The sequence below is a fragment of the Peromyscus leucopus genome, chromosome 11 (genome assembly GCF_004664715.2).
Source record: "Peromyscus leucopus breed LL Stock chromosome 11, UCI_PerLeu_2.1, whole genome shotgun sequence".
In the NCBI taxonomy this organism is placed as follows: domain Eukaryota; kingdom Metazoa; phylum Chordata; class Mammalia; order Rodentia; family Cricetidae; genus Peromyscus; species Peromyscus leucopus.
The window spans coordinates 34,880,479-34,906,216 of NC_051072.1; the positions used below are offsets into that span (position 1 = coordinate 34,880,479).

Genomic DNA, 25,738 nt, shown 5'->3' on the forward strand with positions numbered 1-25,738 from the left:
GTGGCAGAGGCAGGTGGATCTCTATGAGTTCAAAGTCAACCTGGTCTACAGAGCAAGTTCCGGGATAGGCAAGGCTACAAAGAGAAACCCTGTCTCGAAAAATAAAAACAAAAAAAGGAAAGAAAACAAAGAGGCTCTGTTAAGATGACAAGATAAAATTAAAAACAATCACTAAAAATTAAAAACAAAACAAAACATGGGGCTGGAGAGATGGCTCAGTGGCTAAGAACATTTTCTGCTCTAGCACAGGGTATGGGTTCAGTTCCCAGCACCCAAATGGTGGCAGGGGATCCGGCTCCCTCTTCTGGCCTCTGTGGGTACCAGGCAAATGCACAGTGCACATAATACATACAGCAAACCACTCATACACACAGAATAAAGACAATAAATCTTAAAAAACAAAAATCAACCAGGAAATAAAATAATGATCTTAATAATAAGCCATTGCTCAAGCAACCCTGCCATCTCCTGCTTTACCTGAAAGCACATTTTCACTAAAATACTGAACTTAATTAATACAAAAGTCATTGAAAAAGTCAAAGTAACCTAGTTAAAAAAAAAAAAAATCAACCAAAAGATAGTAAGACAGCCAAACCTAAACCTAACTAAAACAAAACCATCAGTATAAAAATATGGTAATTTGGCATCCACCTTTATTGACCCAGATATGCAACACACATTTACAATAATCTCTGATCATCCATTTAAATAATTCAAATTTTAGAGTTATCCAACAAAATGGGCAAGTACTAGTTTAAATGATGATACTGTAGAATTAAAATGTAAATCTTTGTATAGGGAAGAGAGAAAGGTATATTTCCTTAAGAGTGTACTTTCATGTTTTTAAAAAGCGGAGCATCAGGGTACAAACGTGTGCTTTTGCAGAATAAAAGCAATGGCATTGAAGATCTGACTGAGTACATGGGAATGACATCTCCATCTCGAGATCTTTTCTGGTTTGTCTTTATGCATCCTGGAGTGACTATTCAATCCTTTTGTTGACTACGCTAATGTCTGGTGAGAGAACACCTTGCTTTTATAGAAGAGCTAAGAATTAAAATTTCCCCATCAGCTGTTCCCTAAGACTTCTTAGCAAGCTCTGTCTCCTTTCGTTTCTTTGTTCCTGTCTAAAGTATGCACAAGTTACCTAGATCTTCCCCCTGGGATCTTTTTAACAAAGCCCTGTTTGGGCTTGACAAATTATTATAATAGTCATAACTTTAACAATAAATATTTGACAAATTCTAAATGTTAAAATTATATGCTTCCACGCAACCTCTAAATTATTTCACAGCTCATATACAGAGTCTTCTTTCCATATGGCTCAGTTGGCTTAAGTTCACATTTATAAAAGTGATCCTAGATATCTGACTGAACAAGTGCCTGTCCAACCACTATCTATACAGTATTCGTTTAAGACCTCAAACCCTCATTTCAGGGGTAATATGAACTAAAGTAATCTCTCGCCACTGTGCTTAGCACAGCTGAATCTGGCACCCAAATTTATTAAATTATAAGCCGAAATAAAAACAAAGAAAGTTGCTTGCATTGCAACTGTGCGGTAGGAAATATTTAAAACTTTTGGGTTAAGGATTTATATGCATACAAATTTAGACACTGCAATTTCTAGGAAAGAAGGTAATTATCACTTTATGGTTATATAACAAGATATCAAAACATAGGCAAAGATCATGATGGATTCAGCCAGAAGAAAACAATGTGGATTCTTCAAAATGAGATGCTATTTTTCATCAGATCTCATAGGACAACCTAGTTTGAAAGTATGCATTATATCTTTGTTTGCAACTACTAGGTCAATTTCCTTAACATATAAATATCTGTGGTTGTTATATGAATGTCTAATTAAGACATTGTGGCTCAGATGCAGAATTCTACAGAAAGGGATATTACAAAAGAGAGAAAAAAAAAAGCAAGAAATTGTAGATTCCAGTAAATGAAAGTGAGGAGGTCCTGCAGGCAAGTAAGTACTCACTCTCGGTGTCTGTGTGCACAGCAAGAATGCCCACTGTTAAGCTGTACTGATTTAGCATTAGTGACGTTGCTGGCACGAGGTTCGTTGTTTTTGTCCAAGCAGGTGTAACTCATAGGTGAAGAACTAAGGTGGTAAGGGAAAGTATCCCTCTAAGTCACAGAGCCCTACCCACCTCAGAAGTTGAAAGCAAGTAATATTTTTTATTTCATGTTTTTGTTCTTAAAGGTAAGAGGCCATGCACATGTGATTTTCACATCTGAGCGAACATAGCAGAGTGTTTTCGGTCATGGCCAGAAGTGGACTGCTTCCTTACCTGCTCCTTCCATGCTGTAGGGAAGGATGCCGGACTCATTATAAACTCGGCTTGCTCCCCAGACTTTCTGGGGTCTGGCTCTGCCGTGATTACTGGTCAAAACCTTTAATTACAGTATATAGTTTGTGCAGCTGCCTGGAAATTGGTCTCGGGGTCAGTGGCTCTTCCCGTTCCCTTCTTTCCATTCTTTTGAAGCAATATTGCTGAACGGAAGGCATTGTTCCAGCTCTCTGCTGTGCTCTGTCTGCTGCACAATATGAATAGCTTTGCAATCACTCCAGCAATTGGTTCTTCAACTGCCTTTAGGTTGTCAATTGTAATTCAGTGGCTCCAGCCACCTTTTCTTTCATTCTCTTGGGGTCTTTTATTACTTAATTTGCAATAATATTAAGGAATGTCTTCTTCAGACATGTCACTAATGCCTTATTGATTATGAAGCTGAGGGTATATCTGACTTTTCTGAATGTGCTTGCCACAATGGTTCACTATTTTCTTTTCTCTGGGTTTCTGAGGCATCTTTGCAGTTATCTCGTCAAGAATTTATCTTGTAAGGAATTGTTCATAATTCTGAAGGTTTTCACTCTTAAGAATCTAACTTCCCTAAAGATATTCTCACGGAGATTAACTTAGGTAGTTATAGCTAGAGCTACTTTTGCAACTTCCCAAAGACAGACTCTCATTTTTTTTTTTTAAATAATAAGGACTAGTGAAGTTTCCATAATTCATTTGCATAGTTCATGTTCTATTTTTTAAATAAAAAATTATAATTTTGAGCTCTCTTCAACTTAGAAATAGTTAGCTAAGAGACAAGATCAGTGAAGAGAAATTAATCATGAACTTTCCAGACTCTTAAAAAAAAATCTAGACAATGCTTTCAGAAGTTATATAAAAAAAGAAACTATTAAAAATAACTCCCAGGTTACCAAATCTAAAGGAAGTTTTTTAAATTGGGAGGTGGGGGTGGGGGGAGAAAGAACAAAAACATCTTGATCTAAAGCAGGAAAGAAAAAAATCTTTACTGTATTAAGTCTCAAATCCTTAGCCCTGGACAAAATCCAGCATATTAACCTCTCATTAGGCTCAACCATTCCAGAGAAACTGAGGGTATTTTTTAAGCAGACACTATGTAATAATAATAATGATAATAATTATCATAATGATAATAACTAACGCTTATTGTGCTTTTTATCTTCAAAGCAACTTACTGACATTAACTAGGTGTCTATCTTCAAATTAATTTAACTCGACAAATGTTTTATTAACTTTGTTAGCTAAGGACTGTGACTGAGTTTTCTTTTGCAAATGAAATAAACAAATAAATAAATAAATAAATAAAGACGAAGTGTTCCCTCTAAATGACACTATAAATTTCTGTCTCAAAAATAACTTACTGCCTCCAATGAATAATTATTAATGAAATACTAAGTTTTACAGAATACAAACTTAAAATATAGGTAGAGGGGTAACATATCTTTATAATTGCTTAAATCCACATTGCTTTGAAAAGACAAAAAACAAATACTGTTTTATGAAATAGGTCTCTAACTTCAACAGCTATGATTCTTCTTTATAAAATATATATGTATATAAAGAAAAATAATTTTTAAAAGTCCTAAGTTTCACCAATGTAAGAAATGATTTTATTAAAGACTAAAATTCTTTTTATTAAGTTGTATCGATCGATCGATCGATCAGTTTAAAACCATCTGAACCACATCCCTTCGGAATTTCATATGTATTGCTTTTCACAAAAAAAAATATAAACAGAAAAATTGTCCAACACTAGTAAAAGAAACTAGTTCACTATGGTTGAAATAGGCAATTACTTTCAAACGAATTAAAAGATTATTATTAAAAGAAGATGCACTGCTTTCCATGAGGATTTTGGTAAGAAAATAGTAAAAAAGTAACACTATTAAGCAGCTCTCTAAGTGACAAACACAAGTGAAAGTACATAAACTCAATTATTGGCCAAAACAGTAAGTAACAGCTTAAAGCTCTAAAAACCTTAACTTGCCTTAATGAGCGAGTGCTGAGGATTCACTGCCTATACGGTGCTCGGGAAATTCAAACAGCAAGTTTGGAACTCAGGGGGAAAAAAAATCAACGTTTTTGTATTCCTCTAGATGGGAATGGATGAGCTGGAATAAATAAAGATAGCTCACAGCAATCTGGATAAAGCGGGAGGCACTGGGCCAGCAGGAATGCATGTGGGAAAAGACCCAGAGGTAGTCAGTCTTTCAAACCACAACATGGAACAGAGACACAAACAAGCCATAATCTGTCCTTCAAGGAGCTTACGAATCTCAGGGGTTGGCAGCAAAATTAAGATGCAAGTCATTTTAATATTACAGTCTGAATAAATCCAGGATGCTAGCAGAGATCAGGGGTGCGCATCTAAAGTGGCCATGGGATGAGGAAGACGTTCTGACGTGATGTCATCTTGGGGTAATTTTCCTGGGGAAAACGGCAACACTGAGAGGTGAGTTGAGCAGGAGAAAAGAAAGAGAAATCCAGTTAAAAGGCACATAGCACAGAAGGTCTGGGGAGTTTCCCTCGATTCTGGAGAAGTTCGAAAATGGTACCGCTTTGACCAAGGACCTTGTGGAAAACGGGGAGGATTTGCAGGAGACACAGGGTCAACCTGGGACAGCTGAAGGCAAACTGTGGCCTGAAGACAGGAAGCTGAGCACGAACTACTGAACTGTGCAGGGAGCCTCTGCACGGGCTGAGAGAGAACAAGACATGGAAGTATCTGGACACGGGCAGCAAGAAACAGTCTTTACAGAGGTTTGCAGGGTTCCCAGCCATACATGAAGTGAAGACTTGCCAACACTGAAGACAAGGAGAAAGTGGAGAGGAGATCATTTTTTTTTTTTAAAGCATGTGCTTTGAAATGTGTTTCTTTCTTACTCCATCTAAATAATTTTCTGGGTAAAAATGTCCCTCTCTGAAGTAACAAATTTGTGAGTGAGTGAGAATTTTATTAGTTTGCAATAGATGTGGGACACTCCCATGACCCAGTAGACTGGTGACAAGGAAGAATGGTGACAGCAAGCTGGACAGATGTACAACCAAGGACAAACTTCTTTTCTCAAGGAATGCGTATGGAAACTTGAATGGCTGTGCGATGCGCAAATTGAACTTTCAGTACTCCCAGCTTAAAAGTCGCTCTTTAAAATGTACTTTTTATGACGATGTTTTTGCTACTAATGAAGTGATTGCTAACTCAGCTTTTCTTATAGGTCAAGAAACATTTTTAAGAAATGACTGAGTCATTCACTGGAGAACGGACTCCCAAACCCTGTCATTACCTCCCCAAATTTAATAGTAACAGTGTGGAGCACATCTGTAAGGAGCGGACAGAATTATCTCTATCTCTTATATCATTTTAGAATAAGTGTGTGTCCCATAAGGGAGTTTCCACACTGCTCACACCATAGGTATGTACACTGCTGTGTGTGAAATCAAATCAGTATTCTCAAATGCTGCCAAGAGGCAGGTCAAGATACACGGAGGATTCTTTAGACTTTAAGTATAGTATACTTCCCAACGAAAACACATTTTCCTCCATACACAGAAAGTGATATATTCAGTCAAACTAACTGCCTCATGCAATTTTAACAGGGATGTGCATTTTCTAATAAAAGATTTGTCATTGTGGAAATTCTGAGATTACCCTTGTTTACTTGTTCCTTCACAGAACCACTAAAGAGAACTAGCCTATAGCTGAGCAATAACAAGACAAAATTTAAAAAAAAAATGCAAACTGGAGATTATTTGGTGACACATAATAAAGAAAAGGGGGAAAAGCATGCAACATGAAGACATCTATAAACATTACAATTAAGGGTGACAAGTTCACATGTATCTTTCTTCCAGAAGACAACTTCTGTCTATAAAGTGAAAACCCTAAAGATTCAGTATATAATTCAGAAAATTTGAATGCATAACTCCCCAAGAAACACGGTCTAAAGAAGCTGATATTTACAAGGGGACTTGTAAAGACTCCCCTTACATTTCTACTCTAGTACTTTCAAATAGAACACTGAGCTCTACGCACACTGCATCAAAATTAGTAGACAGTATAATCACAAATTTTAAATGTAATATTGACACTGTAATTTAGAACCTGGATTTTTCCAAGCTATAGTTAATGAAGCTTGAAACTAATCAAGTCACTGGGCCTCATAATTCTGCTTCAAAATTCTTTCATGGTATTAATATTTTTCAGTTAATATTTTCAGTAAGAATAAAAATATTCAATAATGCATTTTAATGTAGCATTTCTGAAAAAGTTAGGTACTTTTGGATGGAGGATACCTATAAACATCAAATCAAATGAAATTGCTAAAAATATGGACTGTTTTTTTCATGTTAACAAAATGTGTCATTTTATATGGCCTGGTAAAAACCAGTCAAACGAAAATAAGATTTTTAAAAAGCCAGAAAATAAAAGAATGGCAGTCAGCAACTGTGTAGAGGGAAAATAGGATTACATTTATTGGGTATTATATCAACTTAGCTTCTCATAAAATACTCCTGATCTACTGAGTAACTTCAGAACTGAAGTATGCTCTCCAAAGGGAGTTGTAAAACAAATTAGATACAATTACAATTCAATACAAATAAAAAGCCAAACTATTTACTCTTAAGAGTTCTCATTTTATAGCTTTACCATTTAAATTAGACCAGATTTTCTCCTAATCTATCAAGTGGGCCACTTGGCGTCAGCATAGCTTTTTCTAGGACGTTTTCCATAGGGAAAAGGAGACGATATGAATATATATCCTAGAAAACTGCAGGAACCACACCTCCCCAGAGCAAACACAACAAACATCTGGTAGAAGAATTGCTTGGCCTTTCCAACAGCGTAGGGTGTTCTTTCACCCAGTATTCTCCCACGTTTGTTTTCTTTTGCTTTGTGAAGAAACAACGTATGCTCCTACTCTCAATTCTCAAGATACAAAATCTTACAGTTCTGGTGAGCTGGACAAATCACGACCAAGGACACTATAGAAAGTGAAGATATGCTACCTACAAGATCCCGCTTGTGTCTCAAGGGGCAATGAGACAGCTGGGCATGTCGCCCACTTGTGCGGTATGAAGTAATTTTAACCATTGTCTTTCTTTCTTATTTCTGTGCTCCATACAGACAGCAACATGTGCAGCATGCGACAGAGCTAAAATACTGAACTTCCTGATGATTTTTATCTCGTCGGAATCCTGGCGACCAGTCACCTTTCTCCTCTGTGTCTCTCTGGCTTCCATCCACTTTTGAGTTAACAGTTATCTTAATAAACGAGTGAATTCTTGAATTTTACTCGAGTGACAAGACAAATCCTGGCACATTTCCTCCAGAAAACATAAAATATAATACTTTTCAGGAAGAGAGGAATCACCAAGTCTAAGTTCATGTTGCTTTTTCTAACTAACGTCTCATTGTTAGTGTTCCCTGTTAAACTGAAGGCATCTTCCGTGATTTTTTGAGCAGAATTCTCCCTTTAAAAGTCACAGACAGATACTTTGCAGGACAAAATACCACATTTTTACAAAATACCACAGGGCAATTGATATCTTACTGAAAGAAAAAAGAGCAAAAAGATGACCAAGTCTAAAGATATATCTAGATACATGTCTAAAACGTATTTCAAGTAACATGGGACTCTGTTTGCTTTTCAATTTCCTATGCAGGCCTGCTGTTCCCAACCAGTTTGAGGGTATTGTTTATACAACACAGAAGATTCAGTTTCACAATTCCATTTTTATGCTAACAATAAGGTATTGATTTAATTCTTAAAACATTCCTCAGAGTATTTCAACCAGGCATTATATAAACACACTATAGAGAGTAACCTCTTTGTCATCAAGAGAAAGATGGGATGCTTCTCTTTCTTTTCTCAGTCAAACCGAAGCCAGAGTGAGCACTTCATTGTGCTTCTACAAACCTCAAGGTCTACCAAGGAATTTTTCCCTACCCTATAAAGTTTTCCAAAATGCTCTGTTAACATGTGCCTGTATGGTATATGCTGATAGGACAAGTAAAGTGCTTTACCTAACAACATCCTCAAACCGGTATTATTTAAATTCTACTTACAGGAAAACATTCTAGGAAAATTAATTAAAGTTGATACAAGTGGGAAGGAAAATGAAGTTCTCATGCATTCTAGTATGTACAAGTTTGGGATTATTTTCAAACAATATCTATAAATATTCCATATTTATAAATATCAGTTAGTGAACCACAAAGGATTATCTGTGCTTTTTTTTTTCATAAGGCAAAATAGCCAGTTAACATACACAAGGAATACTCAGAAGCAATTAATTGTTAGAAGCTTCTTTTATTCAATATGAGTCTCTAACTCCTACAGAAGGTTACCCGTGGGCCATATATTAAGTTTAAATAATGTATCTGTTGGGGTTGGAAAGATAGCTCAGTGGTTAAGAACATGTACTGCTCTTCCCAGAGGATGCAAATTCGGTTCCCAGGGGATCTGATGCCTGCTACCTCCAAGGGCATCTGCACCCACATTCACATAGTCTCCTCTCCATAATTGAAAATAATAAAAATAAATCATTAAAGATGTGTTTGCCTCGATTATCTGATATCCAAGAAAAAGTTTCTCTAGAAGCCCAAAGAAAAGAAATTCTGTCAGCTACTCTAACTCAATAAAAGTGATTCAAGGTTGGTTGTTACTTATCTCTATCTCTACCTCATACTAACATAACATACACACCTTTAAGATATCCATAACTATGTTGTCTATCTGTATTGTATAGTAACACTTCGTTTGCTTACTGCCCATGAGAAGGACAATATACTTGGAACAAAGCACCTCACAGCATAAACAGATGTAGTGCTGGTAACAAGCCATCACTCCATTCCTGTATATTCCTTCTGCAGATAGGAAGCCTCATGGCAAGAAGTAAACACAGGGACCAGAGTGCTAAGATCCCGGAGGCACCACGATCGCAGTGTGGGACTTCTGCATGGTGACAATTAAATGGCTAGTTCCCTTTTTCTTTTTTCCTTTTCTCTTCTTTTCCCTCCCTCCCTCATTTTTTTGAGATAGGGTTTCTCTGCATAGCTCTGGCTATCCTGGAACTCATTCTATAGACCAGGCTGGCCGCGGACTCAGAGATCTGCCTGCCTCTGCCTCCCAAGTGCTGGGATTAAAGGCATGGACCGCCATCACCTGGCTGCTATTTTTATTTAATTACTATCAAATATATTTTCCAAAGTCTATAAAGTGAAAAGGTATTAAGTCTTGAATGCTAAAGGATGCAGCTTACAGACAGTTCTGTGGGCTGAGGAATAAATCACTGTATTTCACTTTTTTTTTTTTTTTTGGTTTTTCGAGACAGGGCTTCTCTGTGTAGCTTTGCGCCTTTCCTGGAACTCACTTGGTAGCCCAGGCTGGCCTTGAATTCACAGAGATCCACCTGCCTCTGCCTCCCAAGTGCTGGGATTAAAGGCGTGCGCCACCACCACCCCACTTTTTTTTAAACCAATGAAAACTATCTATACACAGTCCCTCTTCCATTTAATACTGAAAAATTAGAATAAATCACCCAAATCAGTCTTATGCACTTAGAACAATCTGTTGAGAAGCCAAACAAAAGAACAAAGCTATTAATCAGGGTCCCACACTAAATGTGGGGAAAGGTTAGAGGAAAATCACATTATGCTCTTGGTTCCTTATCTACTTTTTCAGACTGTAGGGCAACATCACTCCTATTGGTCATTTTAATCCTAAACCACTTGAGGCATTACAGTTTTCTGAGGGAGAGGAGAAAAATGTATCCTGTGAAGTACAGGTACAAGGCAATACAACAGGGGGTTAGATTCCACTGTCCCTAAGTTATAAGCTATTTACATCTTATTGTTTTAGTGCTAGCAGTGACTGGATTCATAGTGGTACTGTTGACCTAGAACAGCCTCACACTTTCACAGGGAAGAAACAAGCTAAGAGATGCAATTAGGTGAGGAGAGGGAAGAGCAGAACCATAGTCAAATATGTTTGGTGGCATGGGACTTGCAAGATATGACCGGCTTTTCAGCCATAGCAAGTATTCCAGAGGGACAAGAACATGACATCTGAGACCAAGTAACTTGTGGTAAAAAGGACACTACAGTCCTCTGAAAGGTGATGGAGAGGGTACCAAGTTCAAAGGTTAAATTAAATTGTTAAGTAGGCCTTTACCTCTTCAAAATGAAAGCGAAAATATCCAGGCATGTCTTCCAGTTAACAAAGAATTTGTGTTTTTCAAGCAAGGTTAGGTATCTAAGTATGTGAGAACATAATAATAATGGGTGCTCTGCTTCCCGCGATAAATGCCAAACCATCACGGCCCACACATCCATAGACTCAGGTCTCCCTAGACTGCAACATGGCGTCATGAGTGGCCCCACAAACGAGCAAACAAACCGAGTGGACGACGTACAGCACTAATGAGACACGCATACCTCTTGCACTGATCGGGCTGCGGGCTTGTCTTGATGATTGGCCAATATTAAAAAGGGCAAAGTGCACAGCTGTGGGTGCTGAAGAGCCGAGTGCAGTTCGTTTCTAGCCGTTTCCAAGTCGTCCTCTGAAGAGGCGCTGTCTAATACGAATATGACTCCTTGAGATCCTTGGTAGTAGCGGCTCCAGTATTTCCGGATATTGTCAGCTCCTGTGAAAACAAAATACATTTCCATTTTAAATAGTTCTCATCTACTTAAAACACCCCAACAGCAATTCCTACTGGATACACAATGTATCTTTTCAAAAGTGAGTGCTAAAGTCTGTGTGACAGAGTGGACTAGGAATCTAAAAATTACAGACCACGTAGGTAAGGGTATTACAGCTGATAGGTAGATACAGTCGTGGAGCAGAACACCGACATTTACATTGTCCTTCATGCTTTTATATCAAAATAACTGAGAAATGACCAGGATAATGCTTCTTATATTAAAGTTTCTCTTATTTAAGTCAAAAGGATGTTTTTAGACTTTGCTTATCAGTCCCAAATGAACCACACTCTCCACAAACAGAGTGGCATCCAAACTGAGAGAACAATGCCACCTAGACGTTTACCACGGCATCTTACCATCCCATTTCTGAAAAATTGGTGGTAGTTTTTAATAGAATAATGCTATGCTTGAAATGTTCCTCAAGCGTTCACAAGATGGAAACTTAAGCCTTTAATTTTATGTTGACGCTCCTTGGAGCGGGAGTCTAGGGAGGTAATCAGGGTTACAAGGCAAGGGACCTGTGATGGGATATGGCTTTAGGACAGGAAGAAGGGACAGCCACACTTTCCCGCTCAGGCTCTCTGACCACTGACGTCTGCTGCCACATCAAGACACAGTGCGGCCCTCAGCAGATGCGGAGCTTGCACCTGGGACTCCCCTGCCCCCCCAGCCCACAGTCAGTTTCTTTGTGTTAGATATTGCCCAGTCTGTATTTTGTTGTAGCAACAGAAACTGGACTGAGACAGAGCTGAGCAGCTTTGTTTAACTCCACGTAGAGAGTTATTAGCATAATAACTTTTTACGTCAAAATACTGAAATTTGCGAACCACTAAAATCTTGGCCTTTCATAGATCTGTGTAAATCCACTCGCGTTTACTACTCATGAGGAAGAAAAGGCCATTGAGCGCACAAATAGTGTTGATAAGGCAAGGCGTTTAGAAGAGAATCTTGAGAAGGCTGGTCTTGTTACTCTTGGTATTTCTGACTGAATTGTGTTGGCAGCCTGTGTGCCCACGAAGGGCACAGACAGCTCCCATTACACAGTACTCACTTTTATTTATTTCTCTGTTTTGTGAATATGATGGGCTCTCTCTGTGTATAGCCGAGGTGAACAGAATGGATGCAGTTGGTTACATAACAAGAATTAGATAAGTAATTTACTAATCTGCGGCATGTGATCCCCATCCTAATCAGTTGATAACTGTGTTTTAGTCATGCACGGAACGTTTAGCTTCCACGTGTGACATACTATGCTACATGTAAGGGACCCAAACAGTGCAGACTGGAGTTGGGGTACACTGGCTGGCGAAAGCCACTTGTGTATATTTCTTCCCTGCTCTGTGCTCAATGACGTCATGTTAGCAGCTCCCACCAGGGTGAGAGTAATCCGGCCGCAGAAGTCAGCCTGGCCTCTGCTTCCCCTGGCGAGCTAACACATCACTGGGTAAAACTGAGCAGGTGCTATTTTCCATGACAAAGAGGACATCGAGAGGCTCTAATGTCAGTTTATTAAAGTACAGGCACCCAGGTGCTCACCTAGAGCAAGGCAAAGACATTAAAAATTAATACATGTGAGAAGGTAGCTAACATCTATTAAGCGCTTACTGTACTCCTGGCACAACGCTGAGTGTTGAGAACAGATCATATAATTCTTACAATAACTAAGGAATGGAAGTACAACTGACTTAAGATCTGAAACTAATTCTCAGCTCCTAAAACATAGGATAAGTCACCATTACAACAGACTGAAAAACCAAGGGACATAAAGCATCGAGGGCATTCGATGAGCAAACGTTAAATAAGCAAACAGGAGTAGTATGGACAGTACTGATACACACGAGAAAGGACTGAATCAAGAAAACAGAAAATAAAGGGCAAGGAAATTTAAACCCTAGATGATCGGAGATGTGGAAGACATGCTTAAGCAACGGGAACCAAGAAACAGCGGAGCACCTGAGACCAGCCATATTTAAGGTGAGGCTCCCTAGAAGCACAGCCTGAAACGGCCCTGCTGGCACACACGATTACAGAAAGAATGCTGCTGAGAGAAATCAGGGGTGAAACAGGTCAACTCCATGAGGGAAGAATCCTGGTGAAGACCTGACTTCAGATATGTCACCCCAGCTTGGTCCTCCAAGGAGTTCTTAGTCTGGACTGAATCACGGAAGATAGCCATGTGCCACCGCTGGGTACCTGGAGGGGGGCTGGGACCAGATCTCAGAATTGTATCTGGCTGGGGCAGTTACTGTCAGCCCAGAGTGGTCTTCTGGAGAAGGGTACAGGTGTGCGTCATTAGCAGCCAATACCACAGCAGCTGGGAGATGGATGCACTGGCCCAGGAAAGGAGGTCTGCGTATGATAGCGACAGCATCTGTTACAAGCTAAATCCAGACACTATCCATATGCTAGAAACCCATCCATAAGTCTGAGAGACGAAAGTGACAGCAGTGTTATTCAGCGATGACTATTCAGAAATGACAAAATACTGGGTATGTGTACACCCAAATTACTACGAATTTTACTAACACAAAAAATGTAAGAGCCACAATTGTCATGTAATAATGCATGCAATTTGTTCTACTGTTAATTCCACACAGCCAGTGAGAACTTACAGAATGCCTTCATTGATTTTGTGAAAATCAAAGAAAACCAATGGCTGCAATAACTAGTTCTGATACGGTCTAAGTGTTTTATGAGGATTCATCCACTCATCAAGGACACCTGATGAGGTAGGTAATGCTTTTTTTTTTATTAAATATTTACTTATTTTATATGTGTATGGGTGTTTTCTCTGTGCACCACGTGTGTGCATGGTGTCTGCAGAGACTGGAAGAGGGCATCAGGTCTCTTAATGCCCTGTTAGAGTTACAGAAGGTGGTTAGCCACCAAGTGGATACTGGGAACAGAACCTGGGTCCTCTGCAAGAGCACAAGTGTTCTTAACCACTAAGCCATCTCTCTAGCTCCAGAGATCAGTATTACTATCATTTTCAATGTATCAATACAGACACCAAGACACAAAAATATGTGGATTTATCCAACACTGTACATTCAAAACACATTTAGGTCTAAATGAGATTGGGACGGAGTGACCACTGACCAGAAGTGATGAGCTAAATAAAGAATTATAAGGCTGGGTGGTGGTGCACACGCCTGTAATCCCAGCACTTAGGAGGCAGAGGCAGACGGATCTCTGTGAGTTCAAGGCCAGCCTGGGCTACAAAGTGAGTTCCAGGAAAGGCACAAAGCTACACAGAGAAACCCTGTCTTGATTTAAAAAAAAAAAATTATTTTACCACATAAGCCACAGTGGGGGTAGGGGGCTGGAAGAAGAGGGACCTAACACACACACACACACACACACACACACACACACACACAGTATAAACACCCTAAGTAGCACTACTTCTAAAACATTTCCCAGCCATCTGACCCAATCAATACTTTTAAAATGTCTAGTCCATACAAGACAATGAGGGAGGGTCTAAAGAGATATTTAGAAAACTATCCTTCATCTTAATACAAAAGATAAAGCCCTATAAAAGCAGCATCAAGCCGGGCGGTGGTGGCGCATGCCTTTAATCCCAGCACTCGGGAGGCAGAGCCAGGCAGATCTCTGTGAGTTCGAGGCCAGCCTGGGCTACCAAGTGAGCTCCAGGAAAGGCGCAAAGCTACACAGAGAAACCCTGTCTCGAAAAACCAAAAAAAAAAAAAAAAGCAGCATCAAGTATAAGGCGTATATATCTATCAGAAGGAACAAACACTACATGATGTCCAGGGCAGCAAGTATAAAGAAGAAAACAGTGGACATATTTTTCAGAAACTCAGGGGCACAATGGCAATTCAACTCAGGCAGTCAACTCTTTCAAAGAGAAACTATACTTTTATTTGCCATATTCAGAAATAGGCAAGGCTTGAAAAGGACAAGACAAAAACACAGGAACTCAATACTGGTGAATGAAAAAAAAAAGCAAAGGAAAAATACCGTCCTTTTTCAAGGGTTCTTTATACGACATAATAGATGAATATTTTAATTGTTGATAGTGAAGACTTCTTAATCTTACAACAAAATCTCCATGCGACCTTTAGTATCCCTGAATTTCTTCACAAACACTGAGCTTGGGATTCTAAACTGCAGTTTATCCAACTGCCAATGGCTTTAGTCAGCAGCAGCCTAGCCCAGCCTGGAGCCAAGGAAACCAGCCAAGAGGTGATGGGTGGCATGGTGAAGAAATGGCTGTGTCACCAACCCTGCTACCAGGTGCTTGGAGGAGGACACAGACTCATTGGGAAGGCTATGGACACCTACTTGATGATCACTTTCCACCAAGGAAGGATATGCCACCTCACATAGTCGGAAGCCACTCCTCCCTCCACAGACTGAAGTATGTTCTACACAATTATCACATAAAACAGATGGGTACCAAACTCAAGCGTGATATATATATATACACATACATACATACATATATATGTATGTATGTATGTGTGCATGTATGTATATATGTATGTATATATATGTGTGTGTATATATTGTGTATGTGTGTGTATATATACACACACATATATGTATGTATGTATGATGTATGTATGTATGTATTTACATTTAGATCTAAAGCCAAGAAGGGAGGATTTAACAACAGAACTGCTGTGAGGAAGGGTGTTGCCCATACCACTGAAGGCCCGATACTGACTTAATAGAAGTTGGAAGGACAGCCCGGGGAGATGGCTCAGAGGGGACAAGGCTTGCTGTGCCAAGCATAGGGACCTGAGTCCAGATGCCCAGAACTCACATAAGGCCAGAAATCCTCCCAAAGAGTGACGGGAAGCAGAGACAGGAAAATCCACAGAAAGATCCCAGGTCCACTAGTGTGGTGCAATCATCTCTACATGGCAATGAACAAGAGGTTCTAGTTCAGAGAATTTGGAAGAGGCACTAACATTGAGACCATCTTTTGCGGGAGGCGGTGGCGCACGCCTTTAATCCCAGCATTCGGGAGGCAGAGCCAGGCAGATCTCTGAGTTCAAGGCCAGCCTGGTCTACAGAGTGAGCTCTAGGACAGGCACCAAAACTACACAGGGAGACCATCCTTTGACCACCTCCACTGTGATATGCAGCTGCCTGTACTCACAGAACACACTTACAAACACACATCACTGTCTGAGGATTTCTATTGCTGTACTAAAGCGCCATGACCAAAAGCAACTTGGAGAGGAAAGGGTATGTGGTAGCTTACAGACCCATATCACAGTCTGTTGCTGAAGAAAGTCATGGCAGGAACTCAGGCAGAGCAGGAAGTGAGAGGCAGGAACTGATGCAGAGGAAATGGAGGAGTGCAGGTTACTGGCTTGCTCAGGTGGCTTTCTTAGAGCATCCAGGACCACCCGCCCTGGGTGACACTGCTGGGCCCTCTCGTCTCAATCACCAATCAAGAAAATGCACCACAGGCTTGTCACAGACTAATCTGGTGGGGGCATTTGGAAAAGGGTCCCCTCTTCCAAAATAACTCAAGCATATGTCTAGTTGATTTCAAATTAGCCAGCAGAAACAAACACACACACACACACACACACACACACACACACACACACACACACACACGGGAGTATTATGATTTTCTGTTTAAGTTGTAAGGAACCCAGAGGAATCTTAAAGCTCATTCTAACAGCTACCAGGAAAGTCACACTCAAGAGACCTTAACAAGAAAAGAGGAAGATGACACAGGGACATAACATGATCCAATTCTTGTCTATGGCATACTGTGGATGTTAATATTTTCTAAATAGTTGTCACCAATTTTGCTCATCGGGTCCTGTCATAAAACCAACCAAAACAAAAAAAAGGAAAGGAAATCTTTTTTATACTGCTGATAGAAGACCAAGCCTATCATTACAGAGTTTTGTTTTTGTTTTTGTTTTTGTTTTTAAAGTCCAAGCACGGAGATGGTGCTCTGTATGACTGATTAGAATGAACAGAGCATCTACGCTTCTGTATAAGATTTTGTTCCTCGATAAAGACAAATGACACTTCACTTATTATAGCTTTCGGATTTCTTTGGTGATTGGTGAGGGTTTGAGCATTATTAGCCTTCTAATAGCCTTAAAGGAAACATGGGTACATGCTGGAGCATCCAAAATAGGATGTACAAGACCACTGATGAGAAACAGAATCAACCACTTACTTCATGAGGATTCTAGATAAGGTGTGCAAAGAAAATGCCTATGATTCAAGCTAATGTTAGAAGACTGCCTTGTAATTTGCAAGCAAAGAGATGTTGAGTGCCCTCATATTAGGTTAAAAGGCTATATAGTCCCTAAGAGTTGTTCTCCAAAAGATGGGTCCAGTGAATTTAAAGAGGGATATTCAGGAGTCCATGATCTCAAATCTGCTCCTATGGAGAGCTAATCTGTAGGTCAGTCCTATCCAACTGAAATTTCTGAAACTGAGATGATGAAAATATTCTTTAGCTGTGCTTTTCTGTCTGGGAGCCACTAACAGTAACGTGGCTACTGAAGAAGCACTTGAGATGTTGCTGGTGGAAATGGAAAATGGGACTCTTTAAAGTGTCACATGTGGTTGGGAACTACCACTGTACTGGCAATGCCACTCAAGATCTTGCCAACACTTATGACTGATGAGTGATGCCTAGACACCACTAATACAGGCACAGGCACAGAGATCCACTTCCATCCCTGAGGAGGGAAGTGCAGGGCCTCACTGGTACAGCAGGGGTTATGGTCATCATTTACCAAACATGGCTCCCGAGAGGGCAACTGCCAGCGACCACGAGAGAAGCTGACTAGGACTGTACTCATCACCTGTGACAAGAATCAAGATAGGAAGTTCAGACTAACTCCTCTCCATCCTCTTACCAATGTCTTAACCAATGATAGAGTGGAGGACAAATAACTTCCCTCCAAAAAAGCTTAGGTGGTGACTGGAGACCCATTAAGACAGTTTTGAGGAACTAGAGTTACAATGGATCTTAACGTCTTCATGAAAACTTTAAAGCCTTTGAGCACAAACAACCTCAAGAGCAATATTTTGAAGCCGGAGCTTCCAGAACAGGAAGGAAATGTCCAAAGAGCAAGAGAAGGGGTAGGCAGAGAATGGCTTCAAACTTGTTCCACTCTCTCATCTATCAAACTCTAGTCTTACTCCCCCCCCCCCCCCCCCGCCCTGCAGTGACATGCTTCCTCCAGCAAGCCCTGCCTCCTAAGCCTCCTCAACCAGGACCACCAACTGGGGACCAGACATTTAAATGCCCTAGACTATGGGGGCATTTATCATTTAAACCATCATACCATACAGAAAAATTAGCCATCACAGAGGCCAAAGAAATAGATCCATGAAATCCTGTGTTTTAGTTACCTTTCTATTACTATGAAAGATATCATGACCAAAGGCAACTTATAAAAGAAAACATTTAATTATGGGTTTGCCTCCACTTACAGAGGGTGAGTCCATGATCACCATGACAGGGAGAATGACAGCAGGCAGGCAGGCTTGGTGCTGGAGCAGTTCTATAAATTGGAGGCTGAGAGAGAATCTGAGCCTGGTGCAAGCTTTTGAAACCTCAAAGCCCATTGCTGGTGACACGAATCCTCCAACAAGGCCACACCTTCTAATTCTTCCCCAAACAGTGTACTGCGGACCAAACCTAGAGCCTTAAACCTGACAGGCATGCAATCTACCACTGAGCTATTGCCAGCCTCTTAGCTTTTTCCTCTGACACCAAGTTTTGCTATGTTACCCAGGCTGGTCAGACTAGCCTTAAAGTTGCCAGCCTCCTGCCTCAACTTCCCAATAGCTGGGATTGCAGGCTTGTGCTACCAGGTCCAGCATAATTCAGTCTTCTTGACTAGTAACTTCTTTTGATTCTTTTACATTCTATTTGATCTGCTTTTTAAAGATGAAATACTAAGAATTCAGCAAGGACTAAGATATACACATCTATGTTCAAACTTTTATAGAGACTTCCTACCTACATATAAAATACAGCAAAGTAAATGACGATCTTCCTAAGTTAGTGATATCACGTATAAAAATGCTAATACTTAGAGTCAAATTCCCTATTCAGTGTATGATCCTGGTTTGCTTTTCAAAGAACCTCCTCCTTCTTCTCCATTTATTTATTTATCTGTAGTTTTTTGGCATGGGGTTTCTCTGTGTAGCCCTGGCTGTCCTGAAACTCACTCAGTAGACCAGGCTGGCCTTGAACTCACAGAGATCTGCCTGACTCTGCCTCCAGAGTGCTGGGATTAAAGGCATGTGACACCACACCTAATTAAGCTTCTGTCTTCTGTTTTGGACTCCCCAGTACAAAAGGTCTGAAGGATCAATATAAGAGACACTAGAGTCAGTGGGATAAGTATGTCAGAACAAAATATAACAAGAAGGAGGCCACCAAGACAGGAAGCACTGGGGCTGACAGGGTTTATCCTCTCGGAGCCAGCATAGAATAGGCACAGTGGTGAAGGACATGGGTCATATCTAGATCTGTTCCTCCTCAGTTTGCTGACTGGACACCACTGAGGAGAGCAGATGTTTAGTTTCTAATGCTATCAGCCTGCCCAAGGTACCTTGGCAATGGAGGCTCCAGCAGTGAGAGAAAAGACCCCAGGCAAAGACTCTAAGATGCTGGCAGTTTGATAAATGGGGTTATGGGCAGACACCAACAGTTATGCAAAGAATAGTACAGAGGGAGGCATCAGTTCTGGCCATCTGACCAACTGTTGGCTCAGGAGCAGACAAGACAAAAAATAGAAATTACATGGAAGTAAAAACCAAGACTCGGTTTTCATAACACCTACATAATTAGGATAAGAGATGCCTAAGATGCTTGCTAACACTAAGCTGCAGCTCTCAAAGTCTAAGCCTTTGAGTCCATTTCAGGAAGCCCAGAAACCCAAAACTATGCATATAGCTAGACTAGGACTCCATATGCTGTTTTCAGTGTCTCCGCAAAGTTGATAGAAGTAAAACTGCCCATGGGCGACAGCATGAATACAGGTTGAGGTAGCAGCTGTACTCATGCATCCCTGATGGTCACACGCTTTCAGAGAGAAGAAAACAAAGTCATTTTAGTCTAAGACTATCTGCGTCAGGAAGTAAAAATTGCCAGTCTTCTTAAATTAACCGAAAAGCATCATTTTAAACATTCCAGATAACTTAAAAGGGTAGCATGTAACGAGAATTCTTGGGACAAACTGACTCGGACACTGTTTCAATGATAAATTGTGCAACTGTTAGAGTTATAAGTTAAACCACCTGCTTTTTTCCTTTCCATTTTTACCTGGAATTTTAATGGATTCACGCTACAATTTATGTTACTTCGTGGAAAATAAACAACAGTATTATTCATTGTAAAATTTATTTTCAAGCAAAAGCCAGAGTTTTGGAAGAGCTATACCTGCTATTGTGCATTGAATAGCTTCTCCATGAGGGGACTAATGGTCATATTAACAGAAACGTGTTTAGAACGCAATGTGTCAACAGTTGGAAACGCCAAAAGAACTTAATGAATCAAGACTTTCCAAATGATCGACATATGAGGCTATAAAGCCTTGCACAGATTTTTAAAAAATGCACTGATACAAATCAGTTATGGCAGATGTGAAGGAACCGGGGTGCGCTGATTCGAATCCACACTGCAGCTGGCGTTCAAGAGTCGACCACTTGATGGATTTCAGTGGAGTGCCAGAGAAAACAGCCAACAGGTATCCAAAAAGGCTCTTAAAAGACACCTCCTGTCTGGAACTGCACATCCATATGAGTCTGGATTTTCTCCACATACTCCAATCCAAACTACATATAACAATAAATTCATGACTGAGGCAGGTAAGAGAACCATGCCTTCTTCTATGACTACAATGGATATGCCACCATCTATATATTTGTTCTTGAATGTAATTTTCAGTCAAATACTGTCTTTACTAACATACAATGAGTTTCTAATTATTGCTTTTAAAGGGATTGTAACATGGTAAATTCTGACACACAGAGACCATGCAGAAGAAGGGTATGGAGGCCTCACTTAATTTTAAAAGCACGAAGGTGCCTGAGACCCCGGACAGGCTTTACAACTATATACACTCATTGTCTATCAAGATTTAGGCACTTGGGGTTTTATTTGAGAAGGAACAAGAATCTTACTTTGAATTATCTTTATCCTCACTCTGTCTTGTTGAAGATGGGAGAATAGGAATTGGTAATGAGATCTCAAAACCAAGAAGAACATAGAATGATCACATAATCTCCACGGTCTTCATATGTTCAAACTAGAATCTAACATATTTTAATGTCTAGAGAGATTTTTACAATGTATATGGCCAAAGAACCCAAACTTTAAAGTAATATAGTTCTGGAAGCTCCCAGGGGAGGTAGTCCTTAGCCCGTGTCCTATAAAATAGAGCTTTAAACATTACTAATAAATGACACACCACGTCCCTCTTCTCACCTCATCCATTCTTTCGATACATGTTCTGGGTGTCCGTGTTATTTAAATCGAGGTTACAGCATCCCCTTCACGGTCAAGTCCTGACGCCCAGACTCGAGCACTCTACATAGCTGCATTCAATTATCTCTTCCTCTCCCTCCTCCTTACTCTGTTGTGTGACCTCACCTGCTTCATCTCCATCACCAGAACAGCTTTCCAACTGGCTGGGGCATACCTCTAACAACAACAACAACAACAACAACAAAAATGCCCAAACGCATTTACAAAAAGTTAGCTAGAATTCCTTCAGCACATAACTGAAAACTATTAAATGTCCGGAATGTAACGTTTCCGAAATATCTGACGTAGCGTTTGGACTTCTCCACAACTGGGCTCCATTTTGCTGCTCCCGCTGCTTTTCTGCATCTCCCTCACACATCCCACGAACACAACTGAGTTCTTAATCGCCTGGAACAGGTCCAAATTTCCCACCCTCCGGCTTCGGGTGTGTTATCTCCTCTGCCTGGACTTCTGATTGTGTCAATTCTCCTCCAAGTTCTTACACATTTCAACTGCTCTGAGTCCTTCAAGGGCTAGATCTGATGCCATCCACTGCACCGAGCTTTTCTCACTCTTCTAGCAGATAAGATTTGCTTGAAGGATGAAGCCTACTGTTCCTGGTTCTCTCTGTAACACTTTCCACCCTGTAGCACAGTTATCTAAATGTAGGCAGCGTCTTCCAGAGTAGACTGCAAGTCACTGGAAAGGTTAATGTAGTTAAGGTAATGCATGTATAAATTAATAATGTGATTAATGTATTAAGTCCATCTTCATATTGGAACATGTGAAACACAAAGTTTTACACATAGCGAGAACACAATAAATATTTTCCAATGAGTTAAACTTTTATAAAATACTATTAACAGTTCTCAAATGGCAGAATGTAGAATTTGCCCCCAAATCATTCCATGCCATAGAAATAACTCACTGTTTGGCTAAAGGTGGTAGTTTTTTTAGTTTAGCTTTTTGGATTTCATTTTTACGTTTCTAGCACGTCCCTGTTCAGCAAAGCATCTCTCAACTTTCAACTGTTAATAGTATGTAGATTTCCTTAAACAGATCTACAATGAATCTTCACTCTACTAATATTTGAACACATGCTGCCACAGTGCAGCATGTGCTGAGTGCTTCACAAATAAGCATTGCCCTATGCTTTGGGAGTATTCTCATGTAGTTCTTTACACTATCCTGATACCTAAGTAGCAGCTCAGAGAGAATAAAGAAAGAGAAGGCTATGCGGATGCTTCTGGGAAAGATGGCCTCTGCATTCCTGTAAAAGCAAAGGGCTGACTCTGTCGAACACTCCCAAGCCTGGAGGCAATCACGGTTTGTCATTTTAAGTTCCAAGTATTTATTAGCAGCAAATTTTGGAGCCTGGTGATATGATATGAAAAGTATAGCACTTCTGTAGTATTCAAGAAAATCTGATGGCCAGATTAGAAAAGCTAGTATTTGGAGAATTTTGCTCAAATTGCCACTGACCAACACAACTGAACCAGAAGGGCCAAAACAGTAAGTTTCTGATTAGAGGGTGGGTATCTGTTACGAACTTGCTGAAAATAAGGTCTTTCATAGTGTGCAAATGCTACTGCATCTGGCATGGCTTGTGATTTTTCCCCCCAATAACGTGTGTGTGTGTGTGTGTGTGTGTGTGTGTGTGTGTGAGAGAGAGAGAGAGAGAGAGAGAGAGAGAGAGAGAGAGAGAGAGAGAGAGAGACTTTAATTTACCTATATTATGAGGAAGCTAATAAGATATGTATATGGTTATAGATTAATATATATTCATAGAACGCAGAAAATGTTTAAAACCAGCAGTACCTCATCTTCTGTAGAAGAGAAGATAAAGAAGAGCAATCTCATCTGAAGCCTTGATTGCTCAAAAGAAGCATATTAATTCTGTTTCATACTAAGTGCAGTTTCATTGAATTCTATCTGACTTCAAATGTTATCACCATCTAGCCTACTCACGCAAAACCAACCATAACAAAACGCTCTATGCCTGACTCTGCCCATGGTTCCTCTTTTTACTGCCCTCTATGGAACTATTACTGCAACTCTTGTTTTAAAAATATTTTTATTTTATAATTAACTTAATTTCACATATCAGCCATGAATTCCCCTGTCCTCCCTCCTCCCAACCCCAGCCCTCCTCCCCAATCCACCCCCCATTTCCACCTCCTCCAAGGCAAGGTCTCCCCTGGGGAGTCAGCCCAGCCTGGAAGACTAAGCCAAGGCAGGTCCAGTCCCCTCCTCCCTATACCAAGGCTGAGCAAAGTGTCCCAGCATAGGTCCCAGGCTCCAAAAAGCCAGCCCTTGCACCAAGGACGGGTCCCAGCTCCACGCCTGGGGCCTCCCAAACAGTTCAAGCTCATCAACTGTCTCACTTATCCAGAGGGCCTGGTCCAGTTCCATGGGGGCTCCTCAGGTATTGGTTCACAGTTCCTGCATTTCCACTAGTTTGGCTATCTGTCCCTGTGATTTTTCCAATCAGGGTCTCAATATCTCTCACTCATACAATCCCTCCTCTCACCAACTGGACTCCCGGAGCTCCACCTGGGGCTCGGTCGTGGATCTCTGCATCTGCTTCCATCAGACACTAGATGAGAGTTCTATCACCACAGCCAGGGTTTTAGGCCATCCGATCACCAGAGCAGGTCAGCTCAGGCACTCTCTCGACCATTGCCAGTAGTCTATAATGGAGGTATCTCTGTGGATTTCTGGGGACCTCTCTAGCACTCTGCTTCTTCCTAGTTCCCTGGGGTCGATATTCATCATGGTATCTTGCTCCCTGTTCTCCCACTCTGCTCCTGATCCAGCTGAGACCTCCTGCTCCTCTAAGCTCTCTTTCCCCTGACCCTTGCCCTCCATTACCCGCCCTCAAGCCCCCAGTTTGCTCATGTAGATCTCATCCATTTCTCTGTTGCTGGGAGATCCCGGTGTCTTTCTTAGGGTCCTCTTTACTAGGTAGCCTCCCTGGAATTGTGAGTTGCAGTCTGGTTATCCTTTACTTTACATCTAGTATCCACTTTTGAGTGAGTTAAAAAATGGGCTATAGAGCTAAACAGAGAATTCTCAAGAGGAAAAGCTCAAATGGCTGAAAGACATTTAAGGAATTGCTCAACATCCTTAGTCATCAAGGAAATGCAAATCAAAACGACTCTGAGATACCATCCTACACCCCTCAGAATGGCTAAGATCAAAAACACTGAAGACAGCATATGTTGGAGATGATGTGGAGCAAGGGGTACACTCCTCCACTGTTGGTGGGAATGCAAATTTGTACAGCCACTTTGGAAATCAATATGGCGCTTTCTTAAAAAATTGGGAATCAACCTCCCTCAAGACCCAGCTATACCACTCTTGGGCATATACCCAAGGAATGCTCAATCATACCATAAAGACACATGCTCAGCTGTGTTCATAGCAGCATTGTTTGTAATAGCCAGAACCTGGAAACAACCTAGATGCCCTTCAACTGAAGAACAGGTAAATAAAATGTGGTACATATACACAATGGAGTACTACTCAGTGGAGAAAAACAATAACATCATGAGGTTTTCAGGCAAATGGACGGATCTAGAAAAAAATCATCCTGGGTGAGGTAACCCAGACTCAGAAAGACAAACATGGTATGTACTCACTCATAAGTGGATATTACTCCAACTCTTAAAGGAAAAGTTCCGCTTTCTTGCCAGGTCATTCTTTCTGTGGCCCTACCCAGACTGAATACAGAAGTGTAGCCAGGATCGTGTTTAGTCATAAATACAAAAGAGTGAATGTCAAAGGAACAAGACTAGACAGTCTTCAGGGAGGTGACATTAACGTTTAATTTAATGGTGTACCTACACTAATCTATGTCATTATCTGAACTGTCTAATTAAATAAGTGAATGTGCACTACAAATTAAGGGTAAATATAGACATCGCTCAGATTAGGGATCAATTTTGTTTTAAAATTTTCCAAAGGCTCTATTTTTCCCCTGAATTCAACACAAATTTTCTATAAAATAAGCAATGAAATGCACGTATGGGACCTGAACCCAATCCTAGCCAGCAGGCTAGTACTCATGCGTAGAAAATGGCAGAAAGGCAAACAGTGCCATAGCTTCTCAAGTCTCACTACCTGGGTTCAAAGCCAAGCTCTGTCACACAGCATCACAAGGGGTCTTAACTAGTATTCCAAGGCTCAGTTTCCCTC

General features: G+C 40.6%; 1 protein-coding gene across 3 annotated transcripts in view; it reads right to left on the reverse strand.

Annotated features, from left to right (window-relative positions):
* Arl15 (ADP ribosylation factor like GTPase 15) overlaps positions 1-25,738 on the reverse strand; it is a 389,534-nt gene that overhangs the window by 182,121 nt on the left and 181,675 nt on the right. For all 3 annotated transcript variants that reach the window (XM_028884550.2, XM_028884554.2, XM_037209433.1), the window contains one exon: positions 10,774-10,982. In XM_028884550.2, coding sequence (XP_028740383.1) covers positions 10,774-10,982 — 209 coding nt within the window. The remainder of the gene's footprint in view (positions 1-10,773; positions 10,983-25,738) is intronic.